The sequence below is a fragment of the Phalaenopsis equestris genome, unplaced genomic scaffold (assembly GCF_001263595.1).
Source record: "Phalaenopsis equestris unplaced genomic scaffold, ASM126359v1 Scaffold000002, whole genome shotgun sequence".
NCBI lineage: Eukaryota > Viridiplantae > Streptophyta > Magnoliopsida > Asparagales > Orchidaceae > Phalaenopsis > Phalaenopsis equestris.
In genome coordinates this window covers 35646041-35667045 of record NW_018164444.1, presented here as the reverse complement: position 1 = coordinate 35667045, position 21005 = coordinate 35646041, and the positions used below count along the sequence as shown (strand labels likewise).

Genomic DNA, 21005 nt, shown 5'->3' with positions numbered 1-21005 from the left:
TAATAATAATAGTATGAAAGATTTATTTGACATATAAAAATAAAGTTTACAATTATTTATTTAAATTTGAGTGAATATTATATTGAATAAAATTTAATGTAAATCATAAATATTGATTAAGTTATAGTTTTGATAATCAAATTAAAGTAACATGAATACTTAAAACAAAAGTTTCTAATTAATAGTTAAATACATAATTAAAAGATTAATTAAACATTATTAATGATATGCTTAAATTTTTTTTATTATATTATATGCAGCTAAATATTGGAGACAAATTAAGCGTGTTTGAAGATTTAAGACAAGTTATACTGTTTTGAGGTGAGCACTTGTACTTATAAATTATAGTAGCATTTGGTTTCCTCTAAATCTGATGCATTGTTAATTATTTAAATAAATTTTATATGGCAAGGCTAAAATTAAAATAATTTACTAAAATTAAAATAATTTTATTTGTTTTAAAGTTTATTGGATTATATTGAATTGTATGTCACTGATATTTGTATATGTCCATCAAACCCATAATTAAATATATTATATATGTGTTGAATGTTATGAAAAAAAAGTTAAAATTAGGTTTATTATTTTGCTTGCTTGCATGTGTATGCTTGGTTATGACGGAGTTCGCATCTTTATGGTATTAGCGGGTTATGGTGTTCGTGCACATATATAGAAAAAAAATATTTTTATTGATATATCTTAATTAACATAATTTTAGACGGTAGTCATGTGATGATTGTAAGTAGATTAAAAAGATATCGATATATAAACAATACAACAAGACATTGAATGATAATATTAGATAATACAAACCTTCAAATGTTCTTACATTGATTTAAAGAAAGTTTAACTGGCATGCATATTTTTGTTTTTTCATTTTGTTATTATAGTCTAAGAGTATGATTATTTATTAGTATTTGTTAGCTCACTGTTGTTTTAAACTAACATTTCATGTTTAATTAATTGATGAAAAGATGAGTGATAGAAGATAAAATTTTTATAAAAGACGGGACAATCTGATCTAAGGTAAATTTATAACTGCTTTAGTTTTATCTCTTTTCTGTAGTGACTTTTATTTGTTAAATATTAGTTATAGAAGGTAAATATAGAAAAATTTATTTTTCCAGCGTCCGACTGTGCACCTGCCTTGTAATTCCAAATCCCATGCCTCTTCGTGACGAAAGATTATTTTTCTTCTCCAAAAATAGGTTGAGAATTGTAGAGGCTTTCTAAACTTACTAATTTGACACCATAGTTATGAAGGAAAATAAAACATTTAGACTTTGTTAAAACTAGTGTCACAAGTAGGTTTACAAGAATTATCAATTTCAGAGAGGATTTATGAATTCAATCTATAATAGCCATTGACATAATCAAATGGTTTTCATATCCTTAGGTAAGATTTGCCCAAACAATTTCCATCTCAGAAGGGTATTTGACGTCATTAAACTAATTTCCACTTAGTGCTAATTGAAAGTAGCAACATCAACTTCCCGAAAATAACAGATGGTTTCCCCTTCTTGTTACTATTCTAGAAATTGAGGTGTTATTAGAATTCTAGCCACAAAACTATTCCAAGGAGAAGTAAATTGATAGTTATTGATCAAGAAACACATTAAATTTAAGAAAATGTAAAGCCAAATATTTTTAGGCAAACATATATTTACTCATAAGTCATTCGCTCTTAAGAAAGTAAGAGAAAAAACCTTTAAAGTAATTTTTATAAATAGAAATGTTCCTCCTATCCCTAGTAATCACTAGCTTTTGTGATACCATTCTTGGGCTTCTAAAAGGCATTTAGGAACCGGGGAAAGGGTTGTGGGATAGCAATAGAATGATATTATGGGATATCAACGACATTTGGAGGGAAAGATGAGATAAAACTATTGTTGGATAACATTTGGAGGAGTTTGACGTCTGTCCGGATTAAAAATAGTGTGAGAACGATGAAAAGACGAGATGCAGATGTTGAGGGGGATCCACCTCCTATTCTTTAGCAAGATATAGATGCACAACTTTCAAAAGGAAAATGTTGCAACACTTCTTAGAGCATAAATCGGATATTACAATCTCCGCAATACATAAAAACCAAGCTAAGTCTCAAAAACAAAAAAAATACATGCATAAATAGTCTCATAATAGAAAGGACCCTAATTAAAAATAATGAAATAGGAAGAAAATCTTAAAAGAAAAAAATTCATTCACAATATGAGTTGGGACGGAATCACATGTTCGATCTTCATTGCTATTACGAAAACGAAATTTTCGTTGTATCAGAACTCCTGTGATTCGGTCTTGGGGGACCGCAAAACTCCCGCAATTCAAAATTACAGGATTTGCGATCTCGTAATTCATTAGATGCTCCTGCTTCATTCTTTTTGACTAGGAGATGCTTTTTCCCTCTTCTTTCGGAGGACTTGGATCCCATTATCAGATGTTCTTTCCCGCAAGACATAAGGAGATTTCTGATCACTACTTGTATCTAACCATGTATTAGTGACGAACTTGGTAAACTTACATAAGACTTAGTACCCAGTTTACTCCATAGAATATTTTAGAAATAGATCAAAACATTCTCATCTGTATCTGAAATGATGATATAATGGGTTGCTCTCAATAGTGACAACATAGGGGGTAGACTGTCTTCTCCAATGGCAGAACTATAATATGCTTCCTGTTCTTGATAAATGAGTATATGTTTTTGAGGCCATCATGAAATGTACTCATTATATTGCCATGGTCGGCCCACAAGAATGTGACACATCCATAGGCATGACATCCTCAAATTTTATATGAATGCTCATTATCTCAGATTCATTACCTTCTAGGATAACTATTGGTAAGCTGTTGGAGTCTCCCTCTTGAGCTCAGCTTGAATCATCTTCTCTCCCTAGTCAGTTATAAGATGATACTCCTCCCATTCTTTTTTGGGTCTTCACATTATGACTTCTGCACTTCATCCCACTCAGTGAAAGATATCATCCTTATGTTTGGACAATTTGATGCAATGTGCCTAAAGCCATGTCAGTTGAAGCACTTCCCGAGTTGGATGGATTTAGGAGTTTTGTCAGTCTCCACATTTTCCTTATGGAGGGTCAAATTGGGTTCTCCATTTAGTGTAGTTTTACTGCCTGATTTTGTGATTGAACTCTGTCTATAAGGTGTGGCGATCATCTGGTGACGTTGTTGTTTCTCTACCTTGAATGCTAGGGTCTATGCATTAAGTTGGGACCAATATAGTTGTAGTTGAATCACCTTACTGATAGATGACCTCAGTCTTCCAAGTTATCTTACTACTCTGTGGTCCTATGGTTCTACCAACTTACGTTTCAGCATGAATTGATCAAAGTCAGCTTTGTACTCCACAAAATTGTTTCTCTGACGCAGGTCTTGGGAAGATTTGTGCACTGTATTTCTCTCTTCGTCTTAGATCGCATGGTGATCTTACTTCACCATTATCGTTTTCGAATGCGCTTCAGGTTCTTCCACCATATTGAAGCATTTTCTTGAGCTTGATGACTACTAATTTAACTTACCTTGAGGAACACTCTTGTACTAAAAAAATTACTCCACTGTCTGAAGCTACTCAGTAAACTCATCTGGATCCATGCGACCATTAAAACCTAATTATTCTACATTTATTCTAAAATTATAGCTTCTTTTCTAATAGTCTATGTCAAATCGTCGAGGTAGTGACTTCATCAGTAGAAATTGCATGCTGGAATAGATTCACTTCCTCTCAATATGATGAATCACCGTTTTTGTTATGGGTGATCTAAATGGTTATCTCACTGGATTGTTTATTATCAAAGGCAATAAGCCTCTGTTGTAATTGAAAGATTTCTCGTTGTATATCCTCTATAGTAAGTTCTTAGACACCTCGTTAAGAGTTCCTCTTTGGTGGTATGACGTCCTTTTTTCCCGATCAGGTTTTAAGCAGGTGTAGGATTGCAAATCAAGATTTGTTAGGGGCTTAAGCTTTGGTCTCAGTGTCGAGATGAAATTTTGGCGGAGATAGGAAGGTTGGATTTGAAAGTTTTGGGTACAGGGCTAGGAATTATACTGTAGGAATGATGGGAATTTTTTTTTTTTTTTTGGATTTTAGCCATAACAAGGATTTTAGCCATAACAAGGAAAATACCTAGAAATTTAGGTTTGCGGGCTCTTATATCAGAAGATACTGTTCTAGGGCTCTTAGAATTTATTTAAGAGGATTTCGTAGGAAGTGGTTGTGGAATAGCGAGGGAATTAACTATGGGAGTTTAACGACGTTTGGACGGGGATAGGCGTTGATTGACAGTTGTAATGAGGTACGGGCGTCGAGGAGGTTCCATCATCTGTTCTTGAGTAAGATTTAGATACACCACTTACAAAAGGACATAGTTGTAACACTCCTTGGAGCGTAAATCATATATTACAATCTCCATAATACGTAAAATTCAAGTTAAGTCACAAAAATAACAAAATACATTCATAAATAGTCTTATATTAGAATTAACCCTAATTAGAAATAACAAAATAGGAAGAAAATCAAGAAAATAAAAAAAAAATCTCGTAGAATCTAAATCAAGACGGAATCACGTGTTCAATCTTCCTTGCGATCGCAAAATCGAAATAGGAATAAAATCAAAAGATCGTGCAGAATCTGAATCAAGACGGAATCACTTGTTCGATTGTCCCTATGATCGTTGAGACTTAATTTTTGCTAGATTGGAACTCTTGCGATTTAGTCTTGCGGGATCCCGAAACTTCCGCAATTTTGAATTACAGGATCTGCGATTGCGTAATTCAACCGATGTTCCCGCATCACTTTTTTCTATGAAATTTCAAGCAAGTCTTGTTAAGAATATGCAGTACCTAATTACCTATTTAGAAAACATGTTTATCTTCTAGGATTGAATTTCAAAATAGTTCTCTGCCTAGTTGTATGCAATCAATTAAGTCCCAGAATATCACATTTCACCAATTTAATGCCTTGGCTATCAAATTGATCCAAAATGGTCTTTTACGGAGTAAGTTGGGATTAAGTTTGCATAGTTCAGGGACTATAGTGATAAATTTTTTATCATTATATTTTCATGAGGGGCTATTTTAGGTTAATTTTGTAACGTTGAGGTTCTGAAGGGGAGAAATATGATACTTTGAGATAAATAGATCACACATGAATAGTTTGTGACTATTTTGAGATTTAATTATATTCTCCTGAAATCATTTACAACATTTTTGTCATAATCTTGGCCAAAAGTTGAGTTGCCAACAAATGAAAGTACATTTAAAACAAGCAGTTATCCTTAATATTTTAAGGTTGTTTGTCTTCCTTTCTAAATTTGTAGATCATGAAGAAACGCAAGAACAAAACTTTCTGTATATGAAATATATATTTTTTGCATGTGTACATTATTCATCAGTTTTGGGGATTTATTTCTGTTCTTTCAGTTACAGTGAAATATTTCTTATGATTTTACATTTTTAAGAGCTTTTATCAGTTCTCAACTCTGCTTTGAGATGATGTCCTTGATACCCTCCTGTCATTTACCAATACATGCCCTCGGGGTAACTAGGCGGAGAGAGGGAGATGGTTGGGCAAGTTAGGTTGAGCAGGGTCAGAGAATTTAAAAGCTTCGGCCAAAGCTAGGGCTGGATTGATAATCAATTAGACATTTGGATTTTGTATTTGGGTTTTGGTTAGGTTGGGTTGATGTGATTGACTTACACAAAATTGTAAATTTATGTCAGGTAAAATGGTATTTTTCATGCCCAAGTACGAGGTAAAATTATATTGGCAGTTGGCCAATCTAAAACCAAAGGCAATGAAATTTCTCAATCTAAAACCAAAATTGTTGCTACCATACCCTAAACACTTAGCGTCTAACATTAAGTCTTAATAAAAAGTTCTTTCTCACCAAATGTCATTAGGAGAGGTAATAAACTTTAGGTCTTTCTCCTATAAAGAACTTGAAACTAGATCTTAACATCCTCGCAAAAATGAGCGCGAATTCTTTCTGGATAGTTTTTTATCTAAAAAATTAATATCTTCTAAAAATTCTACATGAAACAACAAAACTCTCTCAAGAGAGCTGGACATGAATTTTTGAAGTTCTCAAAACTCAACATTCAATACATTGGGAAAATCATAAAGTATTTTTTTAACAAATCCATCACTTGCCAAAAATCTTATAGTTGGTTGGAGCATTTTGTGATGGATCATCTTTCTTGCTTTTAAGATCTTATTCTTAATCTCGCAAATTTGAATTGGTTTGCAATCTTTTTAATACGTTAGATTCACTGTATCCCATATTTCTTTGGAGAAAAGAAGGAATATGCAAGTATCACTTTTTGGCGAAGAATGGAGTTTCATTACCAGAACAATAATAATCTCATGATCACTTGCTACAACTATATTTATGATAATTGGGCGTGCAACATGCACACCCCAGTTGATCCTCCTGTAGGGTCAACCGTGGTGAGATAGAGGCGGACAACTCAAGTCAGATAAAATTTCTCAAGAACGTATTTGCATAATCATGAATTAGTTGCTAATGAAACATTCTAACTCAGTCGTCACAAATATTCATAATTCATTCACATTCTCATATATTTGAAAATGTGAAAATCATGTCTCCAAAAAATATATACTAAGCTGTTAAAAATCCAACATAATAAACACACATACCCAAGAGTCTGTACACCATCCAAAACTATACACTGCAAAAGTTGCACAACATTGAATACTCGCTCTGTCGCCCCTTATTCCTTCCTGATAGTCAACAACATAAGAGCTAAAAGCTCAATGAAATAATCGAGACTAAAGTGAGATTTTATCGAAGGAAAAGAAACAACGTGCATGATCATTGATAACTCATATGTGTGATAGGAAAACAAAAATATAAACAAACTTTAATCCCCAAAAAATATTTAAGTTAAATGATATAAATGCAATAAACTGTAGTGATTGTGTCATGCGTACATTTCATTCATGTGCAGTCATATCCATAAAGATTTCATAATCACATAATATCATTTTTAGGAATTGTCACATGAATTTGCCTAAACTACATTCATATCATTTCATGTCATTGTTGGTCACATCGAGCCTGAATGCTAAATCAATTTATAAAAGTTTAGCCTCTCCCAATATAACAGTTATCAATGACCTTTCTGATACCAACTGTTCTTAGATTTCTATCTCTTCTGATACCAATAGTTCCTAAATTTTTCTTCCATGTCTGAATATCAAAAGTCGGAAGTTCTAATATTCTTTATCATCCATACCTGAAAAAATTGATGTAATAACCTACCGTTCACAATATTTGCGACTTTCCTGTAATTATAATTTATGTAACGAGCAATTATCATAGGCAAATCATAAATCATAAACCACATGATAAGAATACTTGCAAGCAATGATTTCATTATCATGCTTATCATATCAATACAATATAAAAATCATAATTATCGTCAGTGTCAGTTCAAGCTGACGTTCATGTATCATGCACGGACATTCAACAATATGAAAAAATTCTAAATGTAATCGCATATCAAAAGAAATCACATATAAATCCTATAGAAAAGTATTATTCTTAATTTAGCGCATGATTATTTCACCTGAATCGACAACACGACCTACGACAAGTTTTCTCAAGCTCGCATTGAGCTCGCCGGCTAGAGTAAATCAACTGGAATCATAAACCCCTTAGAATTTCACGAATTTACGAAATTCTAGCTTAGATCTCCATATAACCCAAATCATAATTTGCGGTTCAAATCTTACCTCAAAACGGTCTCCCTACATAACTTCTCTCTTATTATTTTCTTCTATTCATTCATTCCCTGTTTTCTTCCTTTCTTCCACCTTTTTTCCCTAGCTTTCTGCTAACAGCCTTCCGAAAAGTACAAACCAAAGTTTGGAGTTTCTGACCACTTTTATGCCTTTCCGAGTAGTGATATGGAAAGCCAAAGCATTTCAGCTCATGGAAAATTGTGAACAAGGATTGTAGGCAAGGAATGCTTCAAATAGCATGAAAATGAACTTTCCTTTTACTGATTTCATCCTGCAACCCCGAACCTTAGCCTGCGGCTCTCTGCCTATCGTGTACTTACTGCCATTCACACGAACCGAGCGGGCCTTCACGTGCATAAAGGTTCAGGAGAGGAGACAAGGGAAGAAATGCAATATTTAACGCTATTTGAATTAATGCTAATCCTTTATATGCATCCCATGACTACAATTCGTGGAAGAAAGTTTGTCGGCTATCAGGCTAGTAATTAGGAATTTAATCATATGCTTAATTAATTTACTTAAGATAATATCTTTCTATTTTTATATCTCCCATTATATTCACAATTCATATCTAGTGTTATATCTAGTGTTATATATTAAATTGATCTATTCAATGCATAGAATTTAATAATAATAATTTGTTTTATTTTTGGGGAATGCAAAAATTTGGATATTTTAAAATTGTTAAAATTTTCATCAAATTTGTCAAAATTTGGTATTATGATTCTCCCATCGTAAAAATTTCATCAAAATTTCTAAATATTTAATCAAATAGAAACTGAAATTTTTATCGCATATCATGTTCTCTTTCCCAAGTTTTATCTTTCTCTGACCCGTGCTTTTATTTTCTCTTGACATAAGAAATCTGTGTGTTTCTTAACTTCTTAACATCTGTTTCCAAAATTCTTTTAAGCTTTTAGATATATGTTAAAAATATTTTAAAATTTTATATTATATATATATATATTTTTGGTCTGCATTTGAAACCAATTTCCTCAACTTTGAAATGTGAAATGCATCATGAATATCTGACATATCAGTAGGTAAACTTAGTCTGTAAGTAAATTGACCAATTCTTTCTATAATTTCAAAATGACCATATATTTGGGGCCCAATTTGAATCCCTGACCAAATATTGTTGTTCTTTTTATTGGTCTGATCTTTAGATATATAAAATCACCAACCTCGAACTCTACTGCTTTGTGGCCTTGGGTCATAGTGTTTTTGATGTCGATCCCGTGTAGCTTTTGATCTGTCTCTGATTAATCTAATTTTCTCTGTAACTTGGTCAACAAATTCTGATGCTAAGATTGACTTTCTCCTACTTGAATCCAATTTAATATAGTTCTACATTTCTAGCTCTATAGTGCTCATAAGGATTCATTTTAATAGTGGATTGATAACTATTATTGTAGATGAATTTGATCATCTGAATGTCATCTTTCCACTGTCTCCAAAGTCAAGAACATAGTGCAATTCTTCTAATACCTGTATTGTTCTTTCTCATTGAAATATGTTGTACTGAAATGCAATTGTGTACCCCAACCTTTCTGACTATATTTTCGCAATATGGATGTGAATCTCTCATCTCTGTCAAAAATGATTCCCTTGAAATCCCGCGCAGCAATATTTCTTTGACATACAGTCTGACTAACTTTTCTGTTGAGCTAGTTTGTTTAATTGGCAAAAAATGAGCTGATTTTATTAGCCTATTTATTAATACTCAAATATTATCATGAACCTATATGGATTTAGGAAATCCCATAACGAAATCCATCTCGATTTCTTCCCATTTTCATTTAGGTAATTGTAGTAATCTATTGGTCTCTGATGCTCAATTTTTAAAATCTGACAAGTCTGACACTTTGACCACACTCAACATCTTTCTTTATACCTGACCACCAGAGCATCGACTTCAAATACATGTATGTTTTTGTGTTGTCTAGATGAATTGTATACCCTGAATGATGAGCTTCGTGTAAGATTTTTTATTTTAGATAAAAAACAGTAGGGCATCCAAAGCTGTAACATATTTTTTATTACACCATCTTCATCTACAGTCATATCCGACTTTTTTTCTTGCTTGAAGTTGCTCAATGAGTTTCTGATATTCATTGCTCACCTCTGAGCTGCTTTAACTTTGTCAATTAAAATTGGTTATACAGTCAACTGATGTAAATATCCCAACTTTATATGGTATTCTGATTTCCAACTATAAAGGATCAATTTCCTTGATCAATTCTGGCTCTTGACTAATAATTCAGCTTGCACTATTTATAGATTTACGACTCAAATCATGAGCAACAACATTTGCTCGGCCAGAAAAATATTGTATATCCAGGTTATACTTTTTGATAAATTCTAACTTTCTTCTTTGTCTCAGATTCAACTTATCTTACTTTATTATGGAAATAATCAATTCTCTGACGTGCTATATTTTTTTTGCAATAAACTATGCAAAATGGACATTACAATAATAGGTTGACTGGTTCTTTGGACATCATTCTATTATGAAAACTATTAATCTAATGTTTATATTTTAGAAAGTGTGGATATTAAGAAATTTGATATTATGTAACCTAATTAGAGAAATCTATTTACAATATCTTTTCTATATTAAATATATTCCTAATCATAGATATAGGAGGTTATATAATTATGTAACATATGTTTTTAATTGAGGAATAAGAAGATAATTTTTCTTCATATGGTATAAAAAACGCGCTATTGTCGCTTCTGCTCACTCGTCATTTGAATCGATTGTTAGAATTGTTCGTTTGTTGGCGTCGATTGTATTACGTCTGGATCGTTATCTGTTTCGTTTGATTTCCACATTTGTTCATCGACGTTGTTTGTGTCATCTAATTCTATCTTGTGGATCACACAGTTGCTTAGTTTGAATCACTCGTTGGCTTTGTCTGCATCGCCTTTATCCTGCGACGGGATTAGGGCATCGTACATTATTCATCTTTGTCTATATCACTGTCTTCATTCGCCTATGTCAATCGGCGTTGTTTGTCTGAATCTCTCTTCTGGATCATGCGTCTGCCTTGTTTGAATCGCTTGTTTGCTCTGCCTGCATCACCTTCATCCTGCAACGGGATTAGGACATCGTGTATCGTTCGACTTTGTCTGCATCGCTGTCTTTTTCTGCTTTATTTGTGTCGATCGGCGCTGTCTTTATTTGCTTTGGTCGATGTCGACTACTTCATTCAGATTCGTTAGCTTTGTTGGCTTCATTGTTCGTGGAGTCTTTCGTCTCGTACGAATCATCGTTAGTCTCTGGTGTTTCTTTGCTTTGTTCCTTTGAGTACTGATTCAAGCTTCTTCAATATTTTGGTGATAACATGGTTACGAAACAAAAATGCATTGTGACAAGTTTGGTTTGATCAGTTGCCAAAATTATGGATGAGAAGTTAAATGACATCTATTACATTTTTTTTGGAATAAAATTGAGAGACTACTAAAGAATTTTGTTCCAGGAGAGTCACCTCATTGCTTTTTTTTGGAATAAAATTGAGAGACTAAAGAATTTTGTTCCAGGAGAGTCACCTCATTGACATTCCTCTAGCTGAGACTGATTTACATTATTCTTAGTGAACGAGAGTTGATGCCCAACCGTTGATACAACTATGAAACTCTCTCAAAGTTGATCAATCTGATCATATTACTCATTATGAATTATTAAAGATGAGATTGAAGAGTTGGCATTTGTGTTTTTTGGGAGAGAATTTTTTCTTGAATCTTTGATGTATATAAGGGGTTCTATTAAGTTGAACAAAATGATCAATTACTTAACACATATTATATGCACTTTAAAAGTTTTATTATGAATTCAATGCATTATCGCCTCAGTACTGATGTTTGGATTCAACAGGCTCAAAAGAACAAATGGCTATTATGAGTTTTCTAGCACGCTTAACTTCCAGTATGAAGGCATTAACTTACAAATTCTATCTGACCCTTGAATTACTACTCTAAAGGAAGCTTATACTAGAGTGTTGCGTACTATTTCGAGTTCTCAAGCTTCATCCTTATTCCAAGCTAGTGCTCTTTCTAGCCAAAAAAATGCATGCATTAGTAAACTTCAGTCTTAGGGGAATTATGGAAGTAGAACTCCGAATTCTAGAAATTAATGTTCGATGGTAGCTTGCTACTACTGCCATGAACTTGATCGAGCCCTCTCAAAGTCAGATTCTCTCAATTGGAGATGAATATGCTAAATTCATCCAATTTTAGGGAACATTAAATAAATCTCTCTTTGTCACTGCTCTTGCTGAGTCAGGTAATAATGCTACTTATCTTCTTTCCTCTTCCACACAACGAGTCATTGATTCTGGTATCACAAATTATGTGACAAGTAAACCAAAACTCTTTTCCCCCTTTCATAAATATTTTTCGACCTTCTTCTTAGCCGATGAATTTACCTCTAATATTCATGGTTTTGGCACTATTAATTACACCTACACTATCTTTAGCGTCTGTCTTTAGTTTACCTTAATCCTCTTTTATTCTTATCTTTGTTAGCAAGATTACACATGCTTTTAGTTGCTATATCTTATTCTTCTCCGACCATTGTCTTTTTCATGATCTTATGAGAGAGAAGAATATTGATAAAGTACGGGAATCAGGAGGCCAATACATTTTGGGTAACAAACTATCTTGACCCATAGCGCCTTCAACACCTTATTTCTAATTGAGATAGCAAACTCCACTTCCAAGGCAATGGAAATTGAGATAACAAACTGCTATTTCGATTAATGATTTATCTTATCGATGCCTAAATCATCACAAGATTCTAATGAGTTGTGAATGTATCACATTATTAGTTCAACTCCACTTCCACCTTAATCCCTTATCGATGCCTAAATCATCACAAGATCCCATTATTAGTTCAACTCCACTTCCACCTTAATCCCTCAGCCTAGAACTCCTATCAATGTATACTCGAGAAGACCTCACCCTCCTGATCCTAGTCAATCCCCAATATAGCAATTAAGATGCTTTCATTAAGAACTAGCAGCATATGCATGTTAGTTCCATTGATCGAAATATTATCAGATAGTCGAGGAGATACGTCTCCCGATCATACATGGATCAGTTGGATAATCTATCAATCATAATGTTACGCAATAAAAATTGATTGAGTCGGATAAAATATCAAAGAGTTTGATCCTAGTCAGGCCCCTATAAACTCATTCTTAGTGGATCCTTCTCCTAGTGATATTGATTTACATATTGCTCTTTGAAGAGGTATACGTCAATGCATCTATCCCATTTCCTCTTGTGTTAACTATGAGTAGTTATCTTCTACGTTTTGCATGTTTATTGCTTCCATTGACTTTGTTGAGATCCTGAGATCTATTCAACTCGCTCTATCCCATTTTGGGTGGCAGACAATGATGTTTGATGAAGTGAAAACTGAAAATGAAACTTGGGCGCTAGTTGAATTACCCTATAGCAAGAAGGCTATTAGCTGTGAATAGGTCTTCGTAGTTAAGTTTCATTCTGATAGTTTTGTAGCTCGTCTTAAAGCTTGGTTATGCTAAGAGTATTGCTTAAATTTATGGGATTGACTACTTTGACATGTTCTTCTCAGTAGCTAAGTTGACTTCGGTTTGCCTCTTCCTATCCTTGACTGCAATGAATAATTGGCCCTGCACCAACTTGATGTGAAGAATGCCTTTTTGGGTGGTGATATTTTAGAAGATGTATACATTGAGCAATCTCTTAGGTTTGTTGCTCAGGGGGAGCATGGAAAAGTATGTTGTCTTCGAAAGTCACTATATGGATTGAAGCAAAGCCCTTATGCATGTTATGGAAGATTCAATCAATCACTAGAAGAGTTTGTGATGCAGAAGAGAAAAAATGATCATTCTACAAGTATTCAACTTCAGGGGTCATTCTGTTGGTGGTATATGCTGATGACATTATTATTACTGGAAGCGATGTGAAGGTAATCTTAACACATAAATCATTTCTTCAAAGTTCGTTCAACACTAAAGATTTGAATCCTTGAAGTAACTCTTGGGGATTGAGGTATCAAAGAGCGAGAAGAACATTTTATGTCAAAAATGAAACTATGTTCTGAATTTGTTAGCAGAATCAAAAAAATTAGGAGCCAAACCATGCAATACTCCTATGCTTTCTATTCAATAATTTATCAAGAATGGAGAGCCTTTTAAAGTTCCTGAATGATATAGAAATTTAGTGGGAAAATTAAACTACATTATAATGACTCTTCCTGACATTGCGTATTTAATTAGCACTATAAGTGAGTTAATGTCTTCCCCCATAGGTCATCATTGATCAGCTCTGGAATATGTACTATGTTACCTCAAAGGAGCTCCTGAAAAAGAGATTTTATATCAGAGTCGTGGGCATAAAAATATTGAATGTTTCTTTGATATATATTAGACAAGTTTCAAGATTGATCGAAGATCTATTATTGGATATTATAGTTTTGTGGTGACAATTTGGTCTCATGGAAGAGTAAGAAATAGAATGTAGTGTCACAATCCAATGCAAAATCTGAGCATCCAGCAATGGCACAAGCTTCGAGCTAATTGATTTGGGTCCCAATTCTTGACTGAAATGGGTTTGAAGATGACACTTCCAATGAAGTTGTTGTGTGATAACCAAGATGCAATTAATATTGTTTCAAACCATGCATCCCATGAACGAACTAAACACATTGAGATAAATTGTTATTTTGTTCGTGAAAAGATTCAACAAAATTTGATTTCTACAGCTCTTATAAAAACCGAGGAACAATTAGGGGGCATTTTCACAAAGGATTTTAATGGAGCTAGAGTCACCTATATTTGTAATAAATTGGGTATTATAAATATCTATGCTCCAGTTTGATTGGGGGGGGGGGGGGGGGGGGGTGGTACTCAATGTTGTACTCATTTGAATGTCGCTTCATGCGTTCATGAATGAGTATAACATTTAATTTTTTTTTTAAATTCGTATGCCTAGGATAATTTAGCTTTTATGAAGTGTATTTTAAATTCATTAAGTGTATTTTCTGTAAGGTAGTCCATGAACGTGGTACGTCCCATATTGTTTATCCCTACATAAATTGATGATTTATGACAATGCTGTTGTCAAAATTTCATGTGCATGTTAATGAAGAACAACAATAATCTTTAGCACAAATTCTTGAAACAAAAATCTAGAAAGACTTGGGCATATAGTATAAAAATGATCTTTATACGGAGGTAGATCTAAAAAGACTTGGGCATATAGTATAAAAATGATCTTTAATCTATTAGAATTAAATCTATTAGAATTAAATTATCACACTCAATAGGACACAATGGAGAAAAAGGATAATTAGAGGAAATTTAATTACATGATCTTTTCTATATTAGATATATTCCTAATTTATAGAGATGGGAGTATATATAAATATGTAACATATGCTTTCAATTGAAGGATAGCAAGAAATGCAGTTTTTCGTTAGACATTCCAAGCAAAGCCTAGATAGCCTGCTTGTGATCACATCCATGACTTTAGTAGTTTTTTTTTTTTTTTTGCATTCTAATAATAGTTGTTTTAGATTTAAGTTATGTTAAGAAAGGCGGAGGTAGACCTAAAAAGACTTGGGCATATAGTATAAAAATGATCTTTATCTATTAGAATTAAATTATCACACTCAATAGGACACAATGGAGAAAAAGGATGCATGTAGCCGACCCCACTTAGTGGGATAAAGACTTGTTGCTGTTGTTGTACCTATTATTGGAACAAGAAATAATACTGTTTACCATGTTTTCAATCTCCAAATTGCAATTAATAAGCATTTGCTTAGCTTCCTTATTTTTTTCTTTCTTCCTGCTACTATCTCTTAGTTATTTACTTCTTTGTACATCCCTCAGGTTCTGCAGGTTATTGACCTTCAAGAAATTTGATGCTGAATTTTCAGGTGTTAAGTGGTTTGCCAAAATTTGTCAAGATTGTAGAAGTTGGACCAAGGGATGGTTTGCAAAATGAGAAGAATATTGTACCCACATCTGTCAAAGTTGAGTTGATACATAAGCTGATTGCTTCTGGGTTGATGGTTGTTGAGGCCACTAGTTTTGTCTCTCCTAAATGGGTTCCACAGGTAGCTATCTTCTGTTTTTTTTTTCTTTTTTTTTTCTTTTTTTTTTTTGGGACTGTTGGCATCTTAATGACGTTAAAATGGAGCAATTTCTTGAATTTGACATATGAATCAATTAAAATGTTATAAATATTAAATGCTTTCTAAGCGATAAAATCCATTGTCAATTACTTTGATTGGCACTCATCACTTGTTGTGAACTTGATATTTGTGTGATAAAATTGGAAAAATTGGAATAAGAATGTGTAACCTGTTCATTTATTGTGATGAAAGCCAGTTATGAAATCTAACTATTACAAAATAAACCAAAGAACGCTGAACTTCAATGCTTATAAGGACCTCTAAATTAGTGGAGCTAGGTTGTCATTGATGGAACTCTGTATTTATCCTCGTTGGAACATTCACATCAAGCAATTATCTGAGTATACATGTTTTCATTAAGTTGTTTATCTTAATTTAGTTTGCAATTTTTATAGTTTGGAACTTCGTTATGATGGCCTTGAGAAAGGGACTATATTTGTTATTTCTTAGTTTGTGTTTGGCTTATATGGTTAGATATGAGATCAGGGTGATTTGATCCATGAATATGTTGAAGTTTAAAACCTATGGTATTCTGCTTTATGATGTCTATACTCTGCAGGTAAGACTGCTGGTAGTTATTTCAATTCCTACTATGGCGGATTTTTCATTGTTAAGTATGTTTCGATGCCTTATAAGTTTGCTGTTCCTTTTTTGAGAAATTTGTACAAGAGGCGATGGCTATTTGTTATCAGCAGTATTGATGTCAGTTAAGATATAACTGCTTCCACTACTATTTTGGGGAATTTCAGTTTCACAAGTTCACCCGTGCATGTAAATTTTTTTCATTGAAGGTTACTTTTTTATTGCTGTTTAATTTCTTATTCCTTGGGTAAGATTTAAATTTGAATTTAATGGTTATCCGCTATTGTATTAGGTTAATCTTATGACAGCCTTTTCTACTAACTTAGGGATGAGGAAGCTATAAATAGATATTCTAAGACGTGTAATATGGATAGAGAAATTTGTCAAAATAATCCCCCTACTCTTTGAAGGCAAAAATTTTTCAGTGCGGACTCCTGACGTAGCTCTACGTGCGGCGCAGGGTATTCCTGAGTTATTTTCAGGTTATTTCTGGATTATTTCAACTGTCGTATAAGTGCGGACTCCTTCTTTATGTGCAAAATGGATTTGTGCTTCTTTCAACTGTCGTATAAGTGTGACTTCCTAATTTGGGGGAAGTGATGTCTTTGTATTGATGTGTTGCTTAGTTATTTTCTTTGTTATTTTTTATTTTGGTATTTTGGTCACGTGTTCTTAGTTTGTTTACATAATTTGATATTGCTTTTGTTCAATTTATGCACAACTGAAAGTCAATTTGTGATAATTAAAATACTTGGCTCGCTTATTTTATGCAGTTCTAATTTTTGCATTTATTGTTTGTATTTAAATAAAAAGATACTGAATTAATTCTTCATTTGTAATGTGTGAATCTTCAAGTTTCCTTATATGGTTTCATATAATGCATTATATAGTTGCATTAGGAGATCATTGTCCTGAACCATCTTGCATCAAGGAGTTTATAAATAGATATTCTGAGCCATGTCACACGGACATCTTTCATTGAATAAAAATTTCCTTTTACATTTTTTAATCTTATATGTGGAAGTGGGACATGTAATTCGTATGAGTATGGCATTTAACTAATTTCAGGTGAAGTCATCTCTTTTAACTGGCATGAGTATGTAATTCATATTTCATATTTTGTTATTGATTTGTTAATGCTTTAAATTTTGTTCAAATTTAACATAATCTAGAATCTAATTGAGGTGATTATTACAATGGCTTGCTATTTTTGCATGACTATATATTTTTTTATTTATTCGGTTATATATTATTGTTTAAATTTGAATTCTTTTATTTATTGTTTAACATAAAGAAAATAAATTATTGGCTTTGTTATTGATTTATTTTTTGCAAATCCTATTCTCTTTTATTTGATTGCATTCATCACATCATTTAATTGGGTTAGGTAAATCTAACCTTAAACTGAGCTACATTTGTGAGCATCATTGATGCGGGAGCGTCTCCCTCTTATGAGCCGCCGGATGTGAGAGCGAGCCGCGGCTCTCGCAGTCATGTGAACATTGAACCAAATGATCCTTCTTTTTGTTGTCTTTCCAATATAGCAAGTTTCCTTCTTTCTGTTCATTCCCTTTTAGTCCATTCCTATATATGTGGTTGTATTAGGGTTTAGAGAGGAGTTTTTTTAGCGTGAATTTGTTTAGGACAACCGCAGGCATCTGCTTCTTCCTTCGAGGGCTGTATCCGAGGTTTTGAGTGGTGCTTTGGTTGTATCTCATTCCCGAGTGGAAATAATCCCTCCCCCAACCTTCTGCAACATTTCCAAGTCAATCCTCATTGTCCCTTCCCTGTTGCAGTCGCCGGAATAGCAGTTTTTGCTGTTTTTCCTGCAGTTCCACCAATTTCAGCCAACTGCCTTTGCTGCTGCTACCCTAGACAGCAGTCCTCTTACTATGTTGCAGGCTCTTACATTTCTCATCACTGCGGCCGGCAGTCCCCCTCGCTGCATCCACCCGTAAATAGTTTTTACTGCTGTTTTCTGCATTTCCAGCCGCCCAGCTATCCGTTCCTCTTCTTCCAGCCTACTTCTATTACCGCAACTTCTCCCCTTCGTTGCCATTGTCATTCTCCTTTGTTGCTGCCACACATCACTCACTTTTTGCTACCTATCCGTAGGACCAAACCCTCGCCAAACAATAACACCACCCCCAAGATCCACCCAGTTTGAGTTTGTTGTGTCACGTCTTTTGTTATTTCAGATTTTTGGTTCCGCGTTATATTTTCCTTTCAAGTGCGTTTGTTGTAACCGCCAATGTGCTTTCAGTAATAATATTTTTCCTTTCCATTGTGATTTGGGTTAATTTCAGTATCAGTCATTCTTTATTCATAATTGTGAATCATAATCATACCTCATTGCCTTTTGTTTGTGAAAATTGAAGTTTCAAAAATTGAAGGATATATGTTGTTTGGGAAGCTTAGCTCATTCCATGTTTGTGGATTTTTTAATCATGGAGCTTGCCTCCCATTTGTTAAAAAATATTGTTTTGAAAAAAATCATGGCATATGTATATTTGAAGTTTTTTCCATGTTTGTGATTCTTTTAAATTAATTTGCTCTCATTTAAGATTTCAATTTCACTCTTATTTATTGTTAATAAGCCAATTTTGCATGCTAATAAGTTGGTCATGACTTGATATATAGGATGGTTTAAGGTTAGGGTTTCATATGCATTAAGAATGATGCAACATTAAGAATGTTGCAATGTATTTAAAACTTGTGATAAAATTTGGGATTTACATATTGCAAATATTAAAAATTCAACAAACTTACTTTTTTATAGAAGTAACAAATAATTATGAGAATTAGAATCTAAACAATATTGAAATGATCGAGGAAATCCAAAAGTCCCATATCAAACCCAATTGTTGAAATTGAAAGAAATCAAAGCCGCTAGCAAGCAATATCAAAATATTGAGAATAAATTAGATAAAAAATTTTACTGAAGCAATAAAATCAAACCTCATTTCAGTACAAGATGAATTTCTTCTTAATTTGATAGTTGCACTATCATTATACTAGAATGAATAACATACCTAACTTGCACACATAATATTGAAAATTGAAAGAATTAATTTTTACGCAATTAAAAATCATCCTTTGCATGCCTCGTTCATCACATATTCATGTACATAAGTTTCACTTTAATTTTCAATTAGATAGTTAATCGTCTGAATGAGTCCCTTATATTTCCGTAGTTGTGCAATTAAAAAATTACAAATGACAAATCCTAGCACGCCAGACAATCAACACATATTTGAACAACACATCATTCGACACACCGTCATCCCATGTCACCACAGTACCTGAAGTGCCACAATTCAAGGTTTTCATAGCTGCAGATCCCCCGCTTGAGTACACCAGCAAGGTCGCAATTGAATTTTGGTTTTGTTTGGTGCACCTGCTGCTTTCCAGCTTTCCAGATTTTCAGCTGCAGCTTAGCTGCCCCAAGAAGCTGCTGTAGGGAAGCTGACTGACTGTTTGTTTCAGCTGTGTAAAAATAATTGTGTGGAAGCTATTTCTGGACAAATGACCATTTTGCTCATGTTTAGTAATGTTGTTTGTAACATAACTGTAACAGCCATATATTTAATACTTCAAAAGCTAAAATTAACTTCAAAACAATACAAAAATTGAGATACACGTCTCACTTAATAGTGAGTACCAAATACGCTATACAAATAAGAAAAAATAATATGCATACCATATACATACCACTGAACTCCATTTCCACATTTCAGTCTCCTTAGATTCCAATGGCAATCAAAGCACTGGTTACCTGAGAATGACTAGGTCATCCAAAGATGCCTCAACATCACCTTGGAAGCATTTCAGTGGACTCAAATCAATAGAAATGTACAAAGATATATCATCTTGAAAATGGTGTATCAAAAGCACATGTTCTAAAGTAGAAGCATGTATAGAGTCAGCAAATATAAATAACCAAGCCTTTGTAATAGTGAATCTACTTCGACGTCTTTTCCTTGCTTCTAGCACCAATCTACAAATATATGCTTCACGAGCAGAAGTTGTCTGTTTTCTTTGTTCTCACAACCATGTTTAGGCAATAAGAGATTATAGCAAATTGACTGTTTTCCTTGTTCTAACAGCCATGTCTAAATTGGTTGGATATAAGTGATTACAGCAATGCAATTCAACCAAAATGATGAAAGCAATGATATTCCAACCAAAATGATGAAAGCAAAACAATGCAATCCCATAATAGCTAGATCAGTCCTGGGAATTGTAATGGACCGAAAAGAATTCTTGAGAGGCCCTTAAAAGAGAGCAGCTAAGGTCGAAGAAAGCCCTTTCAATTGAGCCACATAAAACCAAGTACACAGATTCAAAGTAATGAATTGAAGTAATAATCCATCGCTCGACCGCGGGCCGTGGGGTTCGATCCGCGGCCCGCGTTCCACCAAAACGGCGTCCCGCCACCCTCGGGGGCTGATTGCT

At 33.6% G+C, this 21005-nt stretch overlaps 1 protein-coding gene across 2 annotated transcripts in view; it reads left to right on the top strand.

Annotated features, from left to right (window-relative positions):
* Positions 1 to 21005, top strand: part of LOC110023367 (hydroxymethylglutaryl-CoA lyase, mitochondrial-like) — an 81572-nt gene that overhangs the window by 36512 nt on the left and 24055 nt on the right. For both annotated transcript variants that reach the window (XM_020722753.1, XM_020722762.1), the window contains exon 4: positions 15711 to 15890. In XM_020722753.1, the coding sequence (XP_020578412.1) occupies positions 15711 to 15890 (180 nt within the window). The remainder of the gene's footprint in view (positions 1 to 15710; positions 15891 to 21005) is intronic.